The sequence below is a fragment of the Phacochoerus africanus genome, chromosome 11 (assembly GCF_016906955.1).
Source record: "Phacochoerus africanus isolate WHEZ1 chromosome 11, ROS_Pafr_v1, whole genome shotgun sequence".
Classification (NCBI taxonomy): Eukaryota; Metazoa; Chordata; class Mammalia; order Artiodactyla; family Suidae; genus Phacochoerus; species Phacochoerus africanus.
Genome location: NC_062554.1, coordinates 31074551 through 31097833, shown reverse-complemented (window position 1 = coordinate 31097833; position 23283 = coordinate 31074551). Strand labels below are relative to the sequence as shown.

Below are 23283 nucleotides of genomic sequence, written 5' to 3'. Positions count from 1 at the left end.
TAAAATAGAATGAAGAACATTTCTAAAAAGTAAAAAATGAGGAAAATATTCAGAAAATTATTTCCAAAATCAGTGCCCTCATTACTATTTAAAAGCTCTAAGACTTTTTTTTTTTTTTTTTTTTTGCCATTTCTAGGGCCGCTCCTGTGGCATATAGAGGTTCCCAGGCTAGGGGTCGAATCGGAGCTGTCGCCACCAGCCTATGCCAGAGCCACAGCAATGTGGGATCTGAGCTGCATCTACAACCTACACCACAGCTCTCGGCAACGCCAGATCCTTAACCCACTGAGCAAGGCCAGGGATCGAACCCTCAACCTCATGGTTCCTAGTTGGGTTCGTTAACCACTGCGCCATGATGGGAACTCCTAAAAGCTCTAAGACTTTTAAATCAGGGTTAGAGCCAAGAAGACATTTCACAGCTTGCACTCTTGGGGGCTAAATATTACAGCTGCATCTAATTAAATGAGGGTAAATAAAATAAGAATCAAAGAGTCTTTTTTTAAAATTTGTTTTCATTGCTGGATATAAACAGCATCAGAAGTAGATCCATGCTGATCTGAATTGGAAATTTCACCATGTAAAATAAAGTAACCTCAGTTTACTTCCACAAGTTTCAATTTGTATCGTTTATAGCTGAGTGAACATTTTCATGTGTATCAAAAAGTTGATCTGCAGGCAAGAGTAACTGACTAGATCATAGAATGTCTGCTCTGGGTTGCCACAAGCTGTTCTCTTTAGATATTGTATTTTAACTGAATGATGGAAAGTCACAACTAGAAAGAATTTTAGAAAGTCACCTGGATCAAAGATCACACACACAAATGTCTAGTGGGTCTTCAGTCATATTTTGTTTATCCAAATAATGTATTAAATTAATTAAATCTAACATTTCATATAAAAATAAGAATTTATGGCCTATTTTGGGAAAAACAAGCTTGAATCTTTGGGTGTTGGTAGATGAGAATCAACAGTTCATTGCATTAGTTAGAACAAATTCTTTTTAGTTTGCCAGATTCTCTACCACTCTCTCTTGTTTCCCACTGGGACTACTTTACTCATTACATTTCTTACCTGACCTCTATAGGCTTTTGAGTTATGAACCTATGTTTTAAATCCATGCTTTCATTTTTCAGATGAAAAAAGTGACATATAAACAGATTGATTTATCCAAACTCTGCTTCTGGCTCTGAAAGAGCCCCAAGTAGAACTTAGTTCTCAAGTGCTCTTTCCTCTGTTGTTTTTAATTGGCACCAAGGAAGCAGCTGGCTTATTCTCTATCTCTTTGGGTCAGTTTGCAGGTTACAGAAGAGATTTTATGGTAAAAATATATGGTTCATTCTCTTGTTGCCTAATTGCTTACAAATAACTGACAGATGAATGGATGGAATAAGATAAAAAACAAACAAAAATAACAAACCGAATGGATGAGGGGGGGAATAAGCAAAGGTGATAATAGTAACTGCCATTTATTGAGGATTGGATATATGTCAAGCTTTATTCAAAATTATTTATATGTGTTAATTAATCCTCCCAACAACCCTACTATCACTAGCACTGCTCTTCTGATGAGGAAATTGAGGGACAGAGAGGTTAGGCAACTTGCCCAAAGTCACACAGGTGCTGGAGGGCAGAGAGGCTTTGTAGAAGGTAGTCAGGCTATGACCAACCCACTATTCTGCTTCTGTGCATATATTTGTGTTTACACAGCTGGTGCCTCTTTCCACTGTCTTTCTTCTCCTTGCCCACCACGCCTAACTTCTCTCAAGAATATTGATAATGGAATCCCCACTCAGCCTCCCCAAGTCTTGCCAGAAAACACCTAACCCTCATCATCTCCTATTTAACCCTGCCCCAGGCTTACTATCAACTCCTTCTATTCCTTTTTCATGGAATTTTTGATAACTTTGAACCACAGCTACATTACTCCTCATAGAGCTTGTCATATTCAAGCACCTCTAACACTCTCTTGATCTATAAATCCCGGGATATTTCTTGCCACTCTTGTGTCTGTCTCTTATGCTCAGTTATTTGATGAAAATTCAGGCACTTTTTTCTGAGGTTATACTAGTGTTATATCTAATAGATTCAAAGATTTAAAGTTTTTTTTTTTTTTCTTTTTCACCCATGATGATATTAATGAGGCCACAGCTAACTCTTTCACTCCAATCTTGGTATATGAAGTGGACAGGCTGACTGATAGAATTCAGTTTTTGTTAGATTAAAAATTTTGTACAGCATTATCATGTTCATGAATTTACATGATACATTTGTATTAAGTGACCCACCAGCTGGAGTTCTCCAAGTAATATGGGGGGAGGTGCTTGTAATATTGATTATACATCCGATTCCCCAGGAGGGGTGGGCAATAGCATTAATCAAAGGAGAGTTTAATAAACTGTTTGGGAAAAGGGTTATGGTTCCACTACTTAAAAATTCAGTGAAGACAGCTGTAGTTGAACTTTTACAGGCACTAATCCAAATGGATCATCTGGCAAAGACAGGAAATTATTCCTCGTATTTTACAACTAATATACCAATTTATTAATTTTCAAGTTCACATAAATCCCACTGAGCTCAGTTTCAGCTAAGGGCTAATCTGGAGAATAACACCTCATGAAAGCCAGGTTTTAATTTGAGCTTCGATAGCTCAATTTGGAAGAGGATAATTGCATATCATTTTCTGCAAACAAGGAGAAGATTTTTAGTTTTAATAAAAATAAAAGCAGCACACATTTACATATAAGGAAAAAAATACCTAGAGAAGGCTAAAGCATGTCACATGTAAACAAATCTTTCAACCTATAATTAATCTATACTGAATCTCCCTCTATTTTTCTATTAGATATAATTGAACGTTCAGTTTTTTTTTTTCCATTTCCAAAGCTATAGCAGCAAGAACTAAGTGGAAAATGAATGTAAGTTTAATAAGTACTTCTAGAAATATGGACATGAAGGCCAATTTACTTTTTCATGTTGGAAAAAATCTTTTTTTTTTTTTTTTTGGTCTTTTTGTCATTTCTAGGGCCGCTTCTGTGGCATATGGAGGTTCCCAGGCTAGGGGTCAAATCGGAGCTGTAGCCACCGGCCTATGCCAGAGTCACAGCAACACGGATCCGAGCTGCATCTGCAACCTACACCACAGCTCACGCAACACCAGATCCTTAACCCACTGGGCAAAGCCAGGGACCGAACCCCCAACCGCATAGCTCCTAGTCGGATTCGTTAACCACTGAGTCACGACGGGAACTCCAGGAAAAAATCTTTTTTTTTATCACTATACCATGTACCTCAAAATCAATTGTTAGAACTTTGCTAGTCTTAAAAAAAAAAAATAGAAGTGTTTCTAAAATGAGGGTACTGCATGGGATTATACCATACCTCAGAGATAATGAAGTAAATCGGGATCAGAATGCTCATAATTCTTAGTTAGTTTGAAGGGTATAGAGAGAGTTCCTGCTATGGCACAGGGGGTTAAAGATACGGTGTTGTCACTGCAGTGGCTCAGGTCACTGCTTTGGCATAGTGGCATGAACTTCCACATGCTGCAGATGCAGTCAAAAAAAAAAAAAAAGGTATAGATACTTGATATATGTGCAGGGTGCATGGAAGTCTCGGCAGGCAAATCTTTTTCTTCTAGGTTCAGGTCAGATACTGCCTGTCACTGACAGACTTTCAGGGTTACTTCCATTGTGGAAACCTTGAAAGGTTTCAAAGTCACTAGGTGTTAGCAGAAAAAAAACATTTGGAGCTTTTCTGGCAGTACTTTAGGTGCAACAGTCAACCTCTGAGTGGCCAGAGTCATTGTCATTTCCCAAGTGATTTACTAAGTATCTCTGTTTATAAGTGGCGAATCCTTCTACAACAGATAGGCTTTCCCCAAAATAATGTACTTCTTACTCATATTCCAATAGGCTTCTTGCGAGGGAAAGTAGTAAAAGATGGAGGGTATGAGGAGTACACACAAGAACTCCTGGAAGTGTGTTCTGGATGTGAATGCCATTCACTGTCAATGAGCCAGTGGTATGGGTTGAGAACTAGTACTGTCAGGTGTGCCTTAAAATCCTGTTTGGTGCTTCCCTCCAAGCACTGTGAAATCTGGTTGGCTGCATCCGATGCAGCATCTGGCACATTTTTCTTCATGGCTTGGTGTCAGCTACCAAAGATGGTTCCTTCACCATGGCACCCTATGTATAAGGCTATATCATGATATGCGGAGGAGGAACTATGCCCATAAATGGGGATGGAAAGCCAGTTCTTTACTTTTGAGGTGATAAACAGGTAGACTAGGTTAACGGAAGAACAAGGAAATAGAATTTGTCTTATGGAGAGTTACAATCTTGGTTGGATCTGTTGGGCTTTGGGCAAGAGTATGATGACAAACACACACTGTGAATGAGTGTGAAACAGACAAAGAGGAGAGGACCCTCTTCTTGTATGAGTACAATACATTATCTTACCAGTTTATTGCAGGCCTTAACTCTTTTTCAAAAGGGTTCAATCTTGAAACTGTTCACCCCTCTTCAAGTAAAGCAGTTTGCCAAGTGACTCCAAAAGATATTGATTTTCCTCTTTTGATTATAGAGCAAAAGGCAATCTTTTGTTACCTCCCATTGTGGGATCATTAAAATTTAAAGGAATATTTCAGAATATAGTGTGAATTGACACAATTTCAGTTTTAGAATTGTAATGGATTCCAACTAGATGTTCTAGTTCTAGACTTTCATTTTTAAGGCAGAGGAAGATAAGGTGCAGAGAGGTAGAAAAATTGTTCAAGACCTCACAGTTAGTGTGAGCTTGGAACGCAAGCTCCTCAAGCTCTGCTCACTCCAGGCAAATGCTTCCTCTTCTTCCACTGTCCTGCTTTTCATGTTTGACACAATTTAATGGTGCTAAGACTTTACTTGCATTTTCACATGAATACCAAATTAGTAAATTTAATTAGTGAACAAATGCTAAATATCCGTTTGAATTTTGTTGTCAGAACAAAGGCAGACTTTATACAGATTTAATTTGCCTGTTATTTTTCCTATTTCAGTCTACCAAAATAAATGAAGCGTTACTGTGAAATACGTTACAGCAACAACCTCAGTGTCTTTGAGAGAAAATATGCATATTTCCTATCTAGCTTGAAAAAGAAATCTCTAAAGGCAAGCCATTTCAGTTTTAAGGAGACGCTATATAAACAACCTATGGTGGCTGCTATAATTTAATTTCAAAGCAAAGGTTGAGAAGGAATATACAAATGTGGATTTCTTAAAGGCACCACTCCTTACTGTATAAAATATGTACACGGACCTCTCCCTTTCATCTCATGTGATCTTTGGGGCCATGTTCTTGATAATTAGGTTAAATCAATTAAAACAACAAGAATATGCACTTCCCAAGTAAAACATGTACTTCAAAATAGATTTGAGAGTAACAAATAATGCAAAATATTATTATTATATAAAACAATATAATACAATATAATATTATGTACAGTAATATGATACAGTAATAAAATAATATTATTTTAAATATTCCTGATGAGATGGTACAAGGTAGTAATTAAAAGCATTAGCTTTGGATTCATACGGACCTGGGTTCAAATCCCAGCTCTTTCTGTCACTCTAGTTACTTGCAACTCTATAATTTACTGGATTGAATTTGAACATTTTACTTAGTCTTGCTGAGACTCAGTTCCCTGAAAAATAGATTGAGGCTTGAGATTCCTTTCTTATATTTGGTTGTAGGAGTTAATATAAGTAATATGGTCACTGGACATATTATTTGAAAATATGTCAGAAACTTGAGATGCAAAATGCATGACCATCTCATCAGAACACTTGTGATCCCTTGCTATTACTTGATTCTTCACTTTCTTGGTCATTTTTATACTAGGATAAACTTTCTACTTCTGCCTCAAAACTCAGCTCTATGTCATAAAATACAAGGCAGCTCATACTGAAAAACTACATCTTACATAAATCAGACACTACCTTTGTATTTCAATATTCAAACAACCTTACTTATTTCCCCCAATGAACTTCCAGTACCAAAAGGATTAATAATTCTTTTGAGCTATTCAAGTCACATGTGGGCACAAAGGAAGTAAGAGGGTCAGTTTATATGAACAGTAATTATTTGGAAGATCAAAGTTATGCTGCCTTTGATGGAACATTATTAGCTCTATCATCTGTCAAATTTAGGGACCCAAATTTAGGGACTGTAAAACCTTGTATTTACTTGCAGGGCCAACTGGAATTCTGTACTTAAAGAAAAGAAGGATTATGTCAAAATCTGACTTTAGGAAGTTTAATACATCAAGCTTTCTATCATTTCTATCAAGGATTTTGATGTAGGAAGCTGAATTTGCATACCAGCACTAACACCCATTGACTATAACCATGAATAAGTCACAGATTTATAGTTTACTTATCTGTAAAATGGGTATACAGCTTAGGTCCTGCCTCCCTAGTCATTTTACATTGAGAATTAAATAAGGTTATGCATATGAAGGCAGCTTGTTATACACACATCAAGGATTTAATGATTGACAGACCTATGTTTTATTCTCAGTTTCAAGCTATGCAACTTTTTAAAGCAAATTCCTTAACTTTTCTGAGCTTCCATTTCTTTTCTACAATGAGGATAATAATGCCTATTGGACAAGGTTGTTATGAGGATCTAACAACATCACATGTGAATACCTTCCAACAAAAATCCTGTCTGATACTTCTCTATCAGTACAATATTTTGTGCATGAGGCTAGTAATGAATATTTATTGATCACATAAGTGGAGTTTTTATTTAAATTTATTTCACATAAATTTAAGTTTGGGGGGTTAAAACACAAGATGATCTAAATTACAAACCGGAGAAGAATGGTTAAATGTCCATCCATTCAGAGAATAGAATACACTACAGGCATTACTAATATTGCTATTATCACAGAAAAGTATTTGCCTATATCATCAAGGAGTGAAGAACATAAGGCAAGATATATGGAATGATCTTTTGTTTTCAATAAGAATTATTTGGAAAAAAATTTTGGAAAAATGATTATAAAAAGTATAGTGAGTTTATTGGGTAAATTTTATTTTCCCTTTTGGCATATTTATATTTTCTAATATGTGTACAATAATGATTTATTCATGTACCAAAATTTTTTTATAAACTGTTAAATAAAAATAATGATGAAAAAATAAAAACTTACCTCCTTCAGCTGAACATATGACCACAATTTGGCTGAAAGGTCCATCCCCTTTATTGTTATAAACGCCAACCTTCACTTCAAAGGGAGTGAGAGGAGGGACACTTTCATCTCGATAAATGAATTTTGAAGCTTCTGAGGATGTCACCATTTTTTCCTTCCAGCCACGTGTTCCATTGGGTCTGAAAGCCACAATATAGCCAAAACCTTCTCCATTCTGAAACTCTTCAGATACTGGCTAGAGAAGAAAGATGCAACTAATTATCAGCAAAATAACTGATCCAAACCCCTCACTTCTTCCAATTTTTAAATTTTTATAAATTATGGATAACAAAGGAGACCCTCCAATCTTTATACTCCACTGGAAGCCAACACAGCATAATCACTTGGCAGGTGCTGGTAATTTAAAAGGTTTTAAAGGTAAAAGTTAAAAAAAAAATTAAATAGTATCAGTTGGTATTTAAGGAAAGTATCAAGAGTATTGAAAACTCTTGAAGTGAAACACATTTGCTCCAATTAGTCAGGTATATGAAACAAAGGTCCCTGGATTCCACACTAAAATTTAGCCTGTTGGGGAAAACTGTCATATGGTCTGGTAGTTGGGAAAATCTTGTCACTGGTAATGCTCTGCAGAATCCTTTGCACAGAAAATCTAGGAGAAATTAATGTTAAGAGCTTTCTTCTAATGTTTTTCTCAATTACTTTTGTGTTTTACTAACTCATGAAAAAAATAGAAACTTCTTCAAGAAACTTCATACACTGTATGACTTACATTTAAATTTGTTACATGGACATCAGCGGCCCACCATAGAAAATAGTAATTGTGATTAACTGGTTAGTCAGTGGAGGAGTTACCAGCCGTTGCCTAGCACAATGATTCACAAATAATAGATACCCATTTGTTATACATTTTTTGAATTTTCATTTAAGGAAAAACTATGTATTGAGTGGAGAAGAGACAAAGCTTATTATATCAAAGTGCTATAGACTAAATGTTGTATTACCACCAAATTCATGTGATGAATTCCTAAACCCCAGTGTAACAGTATTAGGAGATGGTCCTCAAGTAAATAATTTTGTTATGAGGGTAGAGCTCTCATAAATGAGATTAGTGTCATTTTGAGAGACTTTAGAGCCATTTCTTGGCCCTCTGCCATGTGAGGACACAGGGAGAACATGGCACAATGAGAACCAGGAAGCAGACCCTTACCAGACCCCAGCTGACAATGCCTTGGACTTAGACTTCCAGCCTCCAGAACTATGAGAAATAACTTTCTGTTGTTTATGAGCCACCCAGTCTAGAGCATTTTCATTATAGCTTCCCAAGCTAAGACATAGAACTGACAGGGAAGGCAATTCCTCTTAGAGACATTTGATCACAGTGAAGGTCAGGTATTGGGAAATTAATACCTCTGCGGAAATAAAAAATAAGATAGAATTTTTTTTTTTTTATAGAAGAACAGAGGAATGAACATAATAGGACAGAGGATGTGCTCAAGAAAGATTTCTTATTGGGGAGAGAAGTTTTTCTATGGATTCCACAGAGAATCACTCTTCTTAGAGATAGTCAGAGGTTTATCTGGTGTTCCCCAATAGACATTTCTATTTCCATATTCTAAGTAATTGTTCTGTGAGCTACATAGCAATATTTGATAATAAGGCAATTTAACCTCAAAGAAAGAAAATAAATGTACCTCTCACTCTCCTCCATTCCTTTTCCATGACAGAAGGAATTGTGAGGGACTTAAAAGAACAAGTTTTGCAACCAAAGTTCCAATTCTACTGCTTCTCAGGAAAGTACTCAAACAGTACATTGGTTTCATAATTTGTAAAGTGAGGAAAACTATCCCCACTAATAGGATTGCTGTATGGGATAAATGAGATGGCCCAGGCACCACAAGACAAAAACCTCAATGGTTTTAGCCTCCAGAAACATCAAAGGTTCTGCTCACTTGTGAAGTAATTAAACATCAAACTAAGCCAAACAGATATCTGAAGTAATTTGTGAGAGGACATGTTTTAATTGTTCAAACTTTAGTCTGAGTCACCTTATAATGACAGGAAGGCAAGCTTTAGACTTGGTACAAAAATGGGAAGGGTCCATGTTGGAAATATTCATAGCAGTAATGTATGCTTAACATGGTCCTTAACCTCATTTAAACAGAAATTACTCAGTTACTCTGTACCAACCATAGATACTACATGTGTAACTTTATTTTCTAAGGAATCAACTAGTTTTGCCCTGAATGGGCTTTCTTACCTCCCAGGCGATGACTAATTCATGTCTTCTTCCACTTCTTCCACTTACATTGGTGGGTGCTGTCTTTGGAACTATAGTTAAAAAATGGGTCAAGAGTGAGGACAATGCATAGATGTATAATTTAAGTGCCCCTACAACAAAAACACATCATAACCCTAATCCGCTTGGTTGACATACCCAAATAAATAAATCAAAATATGTTTGAAATCAGAGAGGTCTTACTCAATATTTAAAAAAAAAAGTTTGTGACAGATACTCTGCTTTTTTTTTTTGTCTTTTGCCTTTTTTTTTTTTTTTTTTTTTTTTTTTTAGGGCTGCACCCATGGCATATGGAGGTTCCCAGGCTAGGGGTCAAATCGGAGCCATTGCTGCCAGCCTACGCCAGAGCCACAGCAATGCCAGATCCGAGCTGTATCTTCGAACCTACACCACAGCTCATGGCAACACCGGATCCTTAACCCACTGAGTGAGGCCAGGGATTGAACCCACAACCTCATGGTTCGTAGTCAGATTCATTTCCTCTGTGCCATGATGGGAATTCCCAGATACTCTGCTTTTAAATCTCTGTGGGAGAGTCTGATGTATCTTCCTCCTGGCCACATACTGCATCCCCACACTAGCCCTTGTATAAATGCCCTGTGGTTAGTAAGGTCTAAATCATAATTAACACTAGAGTTAAAGAATCTACTAATGGTTAGTTAAATTTCATCCCACCTATTTTCTCCTTCCTAATTATGTGAATCTGCTGTGATTCCAGGGCTTGCAGAACCACTAGGAAGTCCACAGGTTGACGTTAGCCTTACTGCTTTACTAGAACCCCCAGGAAGCTCCAGTTTAGTCTTAGAAACAGTTCCATGGAGTGAAAACCTGTTTAAATGAATAAACATTTTTTTTTAAAGACTGCCAAGACTGAATCTTTCTGCAAACTGCAAAATATATAGGTACTTGGTAAAACTTTTTCAAATGAGTAACTATTAAAAGAATAAATGTGTCAAAGGAATAAATTTCCCCTTCATTGCACCAAGCCACAAAATCTGCAGTTGAAAGGGAACATTTTCAAATGAAGAATGGTTAAATGAAGAAAACTATTAAAAGAAATCATTTTCCAGGCTATAAGCCTGCATTAGCAATTTTACACTTCAGTGTTGCTTTTATATCCCAGCATATAGTTTTTAAATGATATTGATATACTCATAAACAATAAATTCACTCTCATATATTACTTACTTGCATGGAAGGCTATTAATTACTGGTAGATATTCAGACAGAGTTTTATATACCAGAAAAAAATGGATGCACAATTTATATGCTACTACAAAGGAAAAAAAGATAATTCTCCTTGGACACGGAGGTAGAAGAGAACACTATCACTGACACTGTTAAAATAGATGGCCTCCATTCACCAGGGTCCAAATTTCCTTTCCTTGGCACTTTTCTCCATGAACATGAGTTCCTGTCTAGGTCATGTGCGTGTAGGAGGATATATACAGAGGCACCTACCAATCTTTCTTCTTTCACAGTTAAATACTGGCTAAAAATTATATGTGGAGTTCACGCTCATGAATTCCCTCGTAATTACATAGAATTGGATTCTCCTTTGTCTCTCAAACAAAAAAAATCGCACGGAATTCAACTAAGGAAAATGATGGTATTAGAGTAATAACTGAATATGCCCTGATATATATGAAGAGCAAGCAGATGATTTGAGTTTTTATTCATAGTCATAAGTTCTTGTTATATGTAACAATCTATGACAAATCAGTGTGCTTTACAGCATGTTTCAAAACCACTGTTATGTGGTACAAGTTCTAAATTCATTTTCTGGTGTATGGTACTGGGAGAGGACACAGGAGGAGAGCTGGTTTAACTGAATGTGTGAAAGGGCAGAGATACACATTTGCAAATAAATTCTCAGTAACTAATCTCAGCGTTCTGATTATTGTGATCACCAATGCATGGTCAAATAAACAGTGGAAGCAAGTTAATTTGTTGATATGCCACTATAGCTTCTCTTAGTACCATTTGTTTGTAAAACACAAACACACATGCTTCACATTCATCTCTGACAATTAACAGTTAAATAATATTAAGAACATCTTCTAGAACCACCTAGATCATCTATTATATTGGAATACTAAATTTATACCCCCAAATTTAGGATTTGGGGTAGTGTTCGTTGAAGATCATGGATTTTGTGTAAGCTCTAGGCACTGAAGATTCTTTTGTATTTGTATTCAGCCCTCAAATATCATCTAAAAAGAGGATGCTTGGAACCTCTAGCTTAGAATTGGAGATTAGGCTAGAGGCTCTTAGTGAGCATCTCTTGAAGTTTATTTAAAAAGTATAAGCAGAATGAAATATAAGTGATTTGACAGCAAATCTCTCTTCTGGAGCTTGGTAGTATTGTTTCATAATCTGTTGATTTTTTTATTTTTTAGGAAACAATATTTAGATTTTTCAAAAGTTTAAACTTTCTGAGTAAAAAAAATTAAAAAGAAACTAATGAAAAACATAGTGAAAATTTCCACTTTGAGAAACCAAGAAAGCAAAATTTAATTTGTTTCTGTGTGGGGAATTTCTATGTCAAATTATACACAAATGTCCTAGATTCTGTAACATTTATTATTTGAAATCAGTCTTTGAAGTCTTCCTACTGCTACTAATTTCTTTTCAAACTAGTAGTAACCTATATTCAACTTAATGTAAAGAAATAAGATCATCCAATTTTAATGAGTGAACAAAAAGAAGCATTATAGTTCATTGTGTGTTTTAACAGTATATGTGTATAGGAACCGATTGTTCTTTTTTTAAAAAGGCTTACTACATGTAATAGGAAATACTAACAGAAAACTTAAGAAAGTCTTTAAAGACATAGAAATAACCTAAGTGACCACAGATTGATGAATGGATAAAGAAAATGAGGTGTATATATACAATGGAATAGTATTCAGCCATAAAAAGAAGGAAATCCTACTATTTGATGCAACATAGACAGATATCGAGGGCATTACAATAAGTGAAATAAGGTGGACAGAAAAAGATGAATATTGTATGATCTCAGTTGTATGTGGAATCTAAAAGTTAGTACTGGATGAAACAAAACATATTGGTGATTGCCAGAAGTGAGGGTAGAGGGTGGAGGAAATGAGTAAAAGTGTTGAAAAAGTACAGACTTCCAGATATCAGATTAAATAAGTTCTGGAGATATAATATACAGCATGTGATTATAGTTAACACTTTTATTATATACTTGTAAGTTGATAAGAGAGCAGATCTTAAAAGTTATCATCACAAAGAAAAAAAATTAATTTTGTTACGTGATGGATATTAACTAAACTCACTATGGCAATCATTTTGCAATATATAAAGATATCAAATCATTACCGTTGTAGACCTTAAACTAAGGCAGTATTAATGTCAATTATATCTCCATAAAACTGGGAAAACAAACAAAAAAAGAAAACAAGATTTTAAACATGCAACTCATTGTGCTTGCTGTCAGGATCTCAATGTTTGAATTGAGTACTCTAATTTTAATTGGCTTAAATTTCCTAATTACATGCAGATAATCAGTGAAACCTATGCTCATTCATTTCCTTTTCAAGTTGGTGGCACACAGTTATTATCTCTGCAGTCAGCGCTTTGGGGTCCACTGATTTTAATTATATTTTTTTATTTATAAAACAATATATTCATGATTTGTAGAGATTTGACTTAATCTTTCAGAGCCTTTCTGTTATAAAAGTTCTATAATCCTTGTTAGAGGCATAAAATCAATAAAATCAAACCTCTAGTAACCTTTCATTGAGTTCAGAGAAATACCTATTTTCTTAAAACTAAATATATTTTCTATATAATTAATGAAAAATCTTATTTAGAATTAATCAGCTAGATGCTTTTCTCCCTCAGTTGGCTGCTGATAAATGTCGTGAGCTTATTAGCTTAGAGAACCAAGTTTACATGCATGGATAATGGTTTCAACTCTGGTTCTTCTGAATTTCTTTTTGAACAGTACTTTTCCATGAATGAATAACGTGATTAATACTTTTAACTCTGTAAATGCCTTGCTACTTTAGTGGTCTGCTGAAATATAGACTTTTGTCTCTTCTCATCTTATACATTGGGTTTTAAATGCTCAGAGTGACCACAATAAAGTGTATCACCTTAGCTTAAATGTGCATGAAAAAACTCTTTGAGTCTGAAAAAACTCTAAGCACAATAGTCTGAGCAAAATCAATCATGCTAACAACATGATTTAATTAGCATTCAACTGAACAAAAGAAGACAGGATTAAATCTTTTACCAATCTTTTTTTCCCCCTGAAAAATTCCAGTATCTATCCAACATCTACTATGTTTACATACCTTATTAGATAATACAGCTTTTTAGAGGCCTGGGAGTGGTCAAGTAATTTAGGAGCATAATCCAACAACCTTTGGAAAGAATGGTGCAGAACAATGGAAGGAAGGAATGGAGGTTGTTTATACAGTAAAGGCAGTGAGTCAAGAGGGAAATTTAAAAAAAAAGCAACCCCTTTTTTTTCCTATCTATATTGAAGTATGTAACATACAAATATTTTAATTAACTAATTTTCATCTAATCTCACCTTATAGAAAGAGTCACATTTAAACAGTTTCCAAAGTTAAAAAAAATACCACTCACATTTCCTAAAGAGTTCAAATGATGATTTTATTCCTATCTATTAGGGTGGATAAGGTGGTATGCATACCTGGTAAAAGTGTTCTTGTGGGAGTGAGAAACACCTGGGCTTGAATCCCAGTTTTACCATTCTAGCTGGTTGACTGAAAATATTTCTTAACCTCTTTGTAGTTCAGTTGATAAATGGAGATAATAATAGTACCTACATTTCAAGGTTATTTTCATAATTATTTATCACAGTGCCTGGATTTATGATTTATAAATATTACATAATGACTTAGATTTATTATTACTACTCTACTTAGATTTCAAAAAAAGAGACAAGGTATTCTATGATAAACACTAAGTTCACTATGAATCTATACATATATGATACTGAAATAGACTCTGCTGTTGGAAATCTGGATAATACTGTTTTGATATACTTTCATTTTGGGCTCAGCTTGTTTTAGTTAGAAAATCTAGGCAATATACCATTTTTGATTTACAACGTTCATTGCTAGGATATTTTAGGGAATGTAAGACTTACTATTATTATTTTTTGTCTTTTCTTGGGCCGCACCCACGGCATGTGGAGGTTCCCAGGCTAGGGGTCTAATTGGAGCCATAGCCACCAGCCTATGCCAGAGCCACAGCAACACAGGATCCGAGCTGTATGTGCAACCTATGCCATAGCTCATGGCAATGCCGGATCCTTAACCCACTGAGCGAGGCCAGGGATCGAACCCGCAACCTCATGGTTCCTAGTCGGATTTGTTAACCACTGAGCCAAGACGAGAACTCCGGAATGTTAGATTTATAAACCTCATAAATGGCAAGGGTCAGGAACACAGGAGGTGAGTATGATAGGGATGGAGTAGGTACAGGTATTTTTAAAAGTCCCAATAAATGACCACAGATAACGAGGGAAATTTAGGGGACACTGGGAGATCACTGTAAGTAAACAAATTGCTCAGAAAGGCCACAACAGAACAAGACAGGCTTGCTTGACTACTGGAAGTGTGAGAATTGCCTCAGGTCGTTTTGGGTGGGGGATGGATGAGGCCTGCATTCATATTCAGACCAAGGGCAAGAGTTTGAGGACTGCCCTTTTGCTGATTTGAATACTGTTTTACTGGATACCAAGGAGGAGCTGCTGCTCCCAGAAAGGAGGAGGCAGGCTTTTCTAACCCCCACTCCCCTAGGAGGATAAAACTATAGCCCACCAGATCCTCCCGGCAGAGCGCTGCCTGCCCTCTTGCATCTCTTACGAGCGTCCTATCTTAATAAACCTTTCCTATCACCTTGTCTCTCACTGAATTCCTTCTGCATGGAGACATGAAGAACCTGAAGCTCAGTGAGTCCAGACACAGGGTGAGTGATTCTAATTTAAAACTGTGGGTTCAAGTCCCAGTCTGGGTTTATTAGGCCATGTTCGAGTCCTGGCACATGGGTTCAAGTGCCAATCTGTGATCTGGCTAAGTTGAGGCAGTTAGTGCTGTCAGTTTCAAGTATACAATAAATGGTGTTTCCCTCAACCCCTTTTCTCTGAACTTTGTTTATTCCACAAGAATTTAGAAGCAGAGGGTAAGTAGTAAGACAAACTTTTAGTGAGATTCGTTGAAACATGTTGTAAAATGAAGAGAAGGAAAAGGCAAGAATAAAAGGAGATAAACCTTGGGAGTCATCATCTTTGGTGGAAGGTTAGAATTCCATCTCTGCTACTTACTAGGTGAATTTATGCAAGTTTTTAAAACTCTCTTATTCTCTTTTCCCATCTGTTAGATGGTGTGAACACTCCTTGCTTTAGAGAATTGACAGGAGAATTAAATGATATAATGAAGGGCATGTGCTTAGCCCAGGGCCTGGAACGTGGTTCATGATTTATGACTGGTGTATGGTATTCTGGGGACTAGGAAGACAGGAAAATTCTAACTTGAGTATAGCATATTTACTACTGGGTTGATAACCACTGCTCTTTTCTTTTTGGCTGCTCCCATGGTATGCAGAGGTTCCCGGGCCAGGGATCAATCTGGCGCCACAGCAGTGATCTGAGCCACAGGAGTGACAACATCAGATCCATAACCTACTCAGTCACCACTGAACTCCTGTCCCTTTGTCTTTTCTGCTCCAGTCTTGTACTGCTCTTCTATCACCTCACTATTAATCAGAAAGGGACATCCTAACAATTAGCCATGTTTCTTTTAGAAAGGCATTTATTACAATTAACATCTCTGTTTGCAAAGTACCTCTGAAACTGAAGACCTATTTCTTGAATATAATTTGTAGAAAAGACTTTCCTGGACCCAAGTGATTTCATGATTTAAAATACTATGATAGGAGTTCCCGTCGTGGCTCAGTGGTTACCAAATCCAACTAGGAACTATGAGGTTGCGGGTTCGATCCCTGGCCTTGCTCAGTGGGTTAAGGATCCGGTGTTGCATGAGCTGTGGTGTAGGTTGCAGATGCGGCTCTGAGCCCGTGTTGCTGTGGCTCTGGCGTAGGCTTGTGACTACAGCTCTGACTCGACCCCTCGCCTGGGAGCCGCCATATGCCGCGGGAGCAACCCAAGAAATGGCAAAAAGACAAAATACATACATACATACATACATATATAAAAATACCATGATAAAATTTGAGCTTGGCATTAACATATACACACTACTATATAAAAAATAGATTAAAAATAAACGCAGCCGGGAGTTCCCATCATGGCTCAGTGGTAACAAACCTGACTAGTATCCATGAATATGTGGGTTCGATCCCTGGCTTTGCTCAGTGGGCTAAGGATCCCATGTTGCCATGAGCTGTGGTGTAGGTTGCAGACACAGCTCAGATCCTGAATTGATGTGGCTGTGGCTCAGACTGGCAGCTACAGCTCCCATTTGACCCCTAGCCTGGGAACTTTCATATGCCATGAGCGTGGCCCTAAAAAGACAAAAAAATAAAAACAAACAAAAAAGACACCCAAGGGTCTGCTATATAGCACAGGGAATTATACTCAATATTTTGTAATAATCTATAAGTGAAAATAATCTGAAAAAATAGATACAAATGTATATATAACTGCATCACTTTGCCGTACACCTGAAACTAACACAATATTGTAAATGAACTATACTTCAATAAAAAAATCTTGTTTTAAGTATCTGCAGTATGATCCATACTATTATCTTTTTGTTTTTTCTTGATTGTTGAGATTTGGTCTTAGAGGTCAGTTGTTTGCTATGATTTTTGTCTTAATGTTACTGAAAACCATTTCTTTTATCTACTATAATTAAATTACTCATTGGATTGAAGAAGGCTATAATGCTCATTTAAAATTATTTACTTTTAGATTTTCCCAATTATTTCAGCTGAATGCTTTGTGTTTTTTATATCATACTTTTATTAGAAACATAGACTGGAAAGACCTTTAAAAACCCCACATCTTGTTGCCTTTTCTCTGCACACACCATTGCCTGACAATAGTATGTAGATTTTTAAATTGCCCCTATAAATAATTCTGCTTGAGTCCCATTTGGTTTGGCCTTCAAAGTCCCATTAAATGCCATTTTCAAGGCTGATCCACATGCCCCCAGAAAACTAATTCAGCCCCATCTTATCACAGTATTTTATTGTGGTCATTGCATAACTTTTGAACTCAACGAACTTTCCTAAGTAATTATCATGGACAAGATCTGTGAAGACACAAATATTAACAAAGTAAGATCCACTCAGAAGTAGGATGACTAAGTACAGTGAGAGAAATTGTCATAGGAAGTTAAACGAGTCTTTTTTGGACTTGGGATGCGTCACATGTAACCTCAGATGCTAAAGTGAGGTTTAGACAAAAACAAAGAACTACTAGGAAGTAGAGAAAACACATTTTATGACCCTTTGCCCTTATCTTCTTCAGATCATATATGTAGGATTTTAGCTCAAGGAATGTTTTGGAAGAAGGTTGTCAGCTTAGCAGATGGATGTGCTGTGTCATCTCCCTCCACACCCAGTTGTCACAAGGAGTGGGAGTGTCATTTTTCCGTGGAGCTAAGTGACAAGAGGAGCAAAACAGCTGCTATGGGGAGTACAGATGCTTACTTCTCACATCCTGGCTGGATGCTGTTGAGTTTCAGAATCATGTGAGATGACCTAGCTCCTCACTATGCTATCAGAGCAGAGACCAAAATAGTTCTTAAGAACAAACTGTATTTCTAGAGTTTGTCAGGTCAGAGATGTCAAATGATTACTGTGGGCAGAGGAGACACTATGGAAGGTGGGTTTGAATAGGCTTGTTGAGAGCCCAGCCAATTAAGCTGCCTGCTAGGAGATAGGATAGTCTCCAGAGAACTCAATGTGCCGCCCAAGAGAAAGAAGCAGCACGTGGACAAATACCATCCCATGGAGCACTCAACATTAATGTGAAAACCACAAACTGCAACAATTGGAGTAGTTTTTCATTTTCTTCTTTTTGGACCTGAGAAGTGCCCAAAATAGCAGTTGGAAGGTCAAGGAGGACAGAGAAGGAGTAAAGAAAAGGCAAATCATAGCCATCAAGGAAGCCTGTGCTAGGATGGAGGGACAGATGCCTGGAACTGGATATGAGATGAAAGTTTTTTTGTTAAATTTTTTTTTTGTCTTTTTAGAGCCACACCTGTGGCATATGGAGGTTCCCAGTCTAGGGGTCCCATGGGAGCTGTAGCCACTGGCCTATGCCAGAGCCACAGCAACGTGGGATCCGAGCTGCGTCTGCAACCTACGCCACAGGTCACATCAATGCTGCATCCTTAGCCCACTGAGCGAGGCCAGGGATCAAACCCGCATCCTCATGGATGCTAGTCAAGTTTGCTAACTGCTGAGCCATGATAGGAAACCCCCCCCCTTTTTTTTTTGTCTTTTTAGAAAATGGAATTTTTTAATATCTAAAAATGATTCAGCACTAATACCTAAAAAAGCCTTAGATACAGTTGGAGCTGAAGCAAGAGATCAGATGGAGCCTATTGGAGGGCAGAGGAATAAAACTATTTTACGTTTAAAACCCTATAGTTCAATCCGCTTAATAAACCAGTTATGTAACTGTAATATAATATAGTGCAGAAAGTGCTAAGGCTAGGGAAAATCTTCATATGATTATTTACTTGATACTCACAGTTATCTGACTGAGCATTAATCTCTTAAATGTAGAAAAAACTTTTCCTTGTGTGGCCAAAAATATGTTATGAGTGACATTTTCCATTCCAAAGTCCAAACAGAATGGCAGGACAGAATATAATGTATTGAGAAACTGGAAAGCTATTTGAATGTGGAATAAAATTTTTTTAGGGAAAGTCTTTCATTGGACACATCCTCTTTATTCTTCTCATCTTATCTATGCCATAAGAACCAAAGACAATGGCTACATGTTGGGACAATATTATGATCCACTCATGAATGAGGCCTGGCTCGATAAGAAAAGTAGCAAGGAAAGGCCACACAGGAAGGTATGGAGGGGGATGTAGAGAAGAGGAAAGCTCTGTACTGTGTACCACACTCCGAATGGCTCTCTTGATTCCCCAGCTGCTCAAGTGGGGTGAGTGGCCCGGATGGATGGCACACAGTCCATCTGCTGCAGAGACTTCTCAGCAGAATGATGTCCTTGTGGAGTCAACTGCAAGCCAAGAGACTGGAAGGCTCTTCCTATGTCAACAAACATATATTTCACCTCCTTGAAACTATTTCCTCAATAAGAAAAGAGAAACTTATGAATAAACTATTGTTTAAATTTCTATTTAATAACATAATAACATTTAAATTCATGATAATAATAATGATAAATGGCTATTATTAAGCACTTATTATGTGCCAGGCACTATGCTAAGCTCTCTACCTGCATTATCTTATTTAATACAATAAGGGAGTAGGATGCTATATTATCTTAATTCTATTGTCATTTTATAAGTGAGAAAATTGAGTCTTGACCAGCGAATATAGCTTATCTATGTTCATTGCAAGTAAGTGGCAGAGAAGACCATTAATCCAGATCTGCCTAACTTTGAGCCTCAAACTCTTTTTTTTTTCTTGTTTTATTATTTTAATTTGTTTCCACTGTACAGCATGGGGACCAAGTTACTCTTACATGTATACATTTTTTCCTCCATCCTTTGTTCTGTTGCAATATAGGTATCTAGACATAGTTCTCAATGCTACTCAGCAGGATCGCCTTGTAAATCCATTCCAAGTTGTATCCAATAATCCCAAGCTCCTGATCCCTCCCACTTCCTCCCTCTCCCCTGGGGCAGCCACAAGTCTATTCTCCAAGTCCATGATTTTCTTTTCTGTGGGAAGGTTCCTTTGTGCCATATATTAGATTCCAGATAGAAGTGATATCATATGGTATTTGTCTTTCTGACTCATTTCACTCAGTATGAGAGTCTCTAGTTCCATCCATGCTGCTGCAAATGGCATTATATCATTCTTTTTTATGGCTGAGTAGTATTCCACTGTGTATATATACCACCTCTTCCGAATCCAATAACATTTGTGTTATTTCCATGTCCTGGCTATTGTGAATAGTGCTGCAATGAGCATGCCGGTACATGTGTCTCTTTTAAGTAGAGTTTTGTCCGGATAGATGCCCAAGAGTGGGATTGCGGGGTCATATGGAAGTTCTATGGATAGATTTCTAAGGTATCTCCAAACTGTTCTCCATCGTGGCTGTACCAGTTTACATTCCCACCAACAGTGCAGGAGGGTTCCCTTTTCTCCACACCCCCTCCAGTACTTGTTATTTGTGGACTTATTAATGAGGGCCATTCTGACTGGTGTGAGGTGGTATCTCATGGTAGTTTTGATTTGCATTTCTCTTATAATCAGAGATACTGAGCATTTTTTCATGTGCTTGTTGGCCATCTGTATATCTTCCTTGGAGAACAGTCTATTCAGGTCTTTTGCCCATTTTTCCATTGATTGATTGGCTTTTTTGCTGTTGAGTTGTATAAGTTGCTTATATATTCCAGAGATTAAGCCCTTGTCCGTTGCATCATTTGAAACTGTTTTCTCCCATTCTGTAAGTTGTCTTTTTGTTTTCTTTTTGGTTTCCTTTGCTGTGCAAAAGCTTTGAGCCTCAAACTCTTAATTATAGTTATCAGGTAGCACCTTCTTTAATCTATCTATCTGTCTGTCTATCTATCTATCTATCTATCTATCTATCTATCTATCTAAAACTTAAGACAACTATACGGTAAATAAATAAATATAAACACACATTATGCTAAAAAGAAGGGTTATCTCTTGCTTTTCAAAAGTTTACTTTATACCCCTTTGTCTTTATAAAAGACCTACATTAGTATCTGCTTTTGCTAACTAAAATAAATCTGAAGAAGTTTTATACTTTTATGAAAAAAGATGAAAAATGAATATTAGTTCTTCACTTTATGCCATTTTGGCTTACAAATGTTCTCATAGGAATGCTTTCCTTTTGGATAGTAGGGGAAAACCTGTATTTTTATTACTATTTTGACATCTGATAGTCGGAACCAATTTGTCTTATATTTATTGACTACTATTAGACTGTACAATTCAAAATACACCCTACAGGATATTGTGACAAAAAGTTAACCTTTTTTTTGGTGTGTGTGTATGGGCAAGAAACAATCTAAGATAAAAATGCTTTACTGAAACTGCTTTGGGATTTAGAATGTTCTAGTAAAGAGGAGAATTTTAAAGGGACATAAAACTTTCAACTCAATATCCCAAGTGTGAGACCTTTTCTCTTACAAGCAGTTCTGCTGGTTTTCAAAGATTACTTGGTCCATTAGAACAGCATTATCTTTTAAAACACAGGACATGTACTTAATAGAGGCAGAGTGTGTCACTTGAGAGGGTGTCTCAGGATATTGGTGTCCCTTTTAATCTGTGCTGCCTGACAAAACAGGCACAAAACTCAACATTTGGTTCAACACCATTAGTAGCTCTAGCCCTGTGCGGTAGCAAAGCACAAGATGCATAAAGTAGGTAGCATAAGCCTTCCTCAACTCACTTTCAAAAGAGAGTATTTCATGCATTTTTCAGGCTATTTCTCTTCTCTTCCAGAAGATTTTAATGGACTATCATATGTCATGCATATAGAACTCATGATAAAATGGAGAGACAGGCACTGTATGATTGAAATAGCTGCAGAAATAGACAAGGGACAGGTCTTTTAAAATGCAGCATTTGAATATGATTTAACTTGAAAAGAGAAGGTATTTTTGCTAAAGTAGTATTTAATAGCACAAAGAGATTTATACTATAGAAAGTCTAAAAGGATTATTCATCCCAAACTGATTATTTTCAAAATGAATATTTATAGAGAGCATCTGAATTAGGCAGTAATCTTTGCCTTTGTTTAAACACAATTAACAATATGCAAAGTAAAGCAGTGCTTTTTAGAAAATATGTGAGCATAAGTACTAATATTGGCAGTCATTTCAAAATCTGCACTGTGAGTACATAAAATGGGGAGTAACTAACCTGTTATGCTCTTAATTAATGAACACCTGTACACAATGAAAGCATGGCTGATTTTATGAATGCATGAAAATCCAACCAGGCAATTAATGTTCAATTTAAAATTCACAGTACTGAAAAAGTAGCAGAAAAAAATTGTAATAGGCAAATCACAAAAGCAGAAAAGCTGGATATTCTGTGAATGAATCCTTTCCAACATATTTAGACTACTCTTTTATTCTCTTGGTTGCTTAATTTTTATATGAAAAGAAATTGAACATCTTTTTAATGGTTATTTGTACTTTATGTAATAAGTTGATCACATGGGATTCTTTTCTTTCTTTATTTCTCCTTTTAAAGAATCAGATAGTGTGTTTTAGAGAAAGAACCAACACTTTTGATAGTTTATTTGAATTATTATAAGTTTCATTCAATAGCTAAATCACAAACCACATTTTTGGTCCAGTTCTCTAACTATGATACAAAGTGGAGACAGTTCATTCTTAGTCTTCTATGTACATGTATCTCTGATCTAGAACCTGGTGTGGGTAGCAGCATATAAAGGAAAGAAAAGGAATATTGCCTTTTAATCTTTCCACAAAGACATATGGAGTACCAGCATCAGACATTGTTCTTGGTGTTGAAGATACAGCAGTGGAAAAATAAGACAAAATTCTCATTCTTCATATGATTATTGAGATTCATGTAATCATTGAGTGTAAAAACATTAAAATTTGTGTTTTCCCTC

General features: G+C 36.5%; 1 protein-coding gene across 1 annotated transcript in view; it reads right to left on the bottom strand.

The window, feature by feature from the left end:
• Window positions 1–23283, bottom strand: part of CNTN5 (contactin 5) — a 435777-nt gene that overhangs the window by 36373 nt on the left and 376121 nt on the right. Inside the window, exons 17-18 of the mRNA XM_047754347.1 lie at window positions 9453–9523; window positions 7196–7430 (exon numbers count right to left, since the gene is read on the bottom strand). Of these exons, the coding sequence (XP_047610303.1) occupies window positions 7196–7430; window positions 9453–9523 (306 nt within the window). The remainder of the gene's footprint in view (window positions 1–7195; window positions 7431–9452; window positions 9524–23283) is intronic.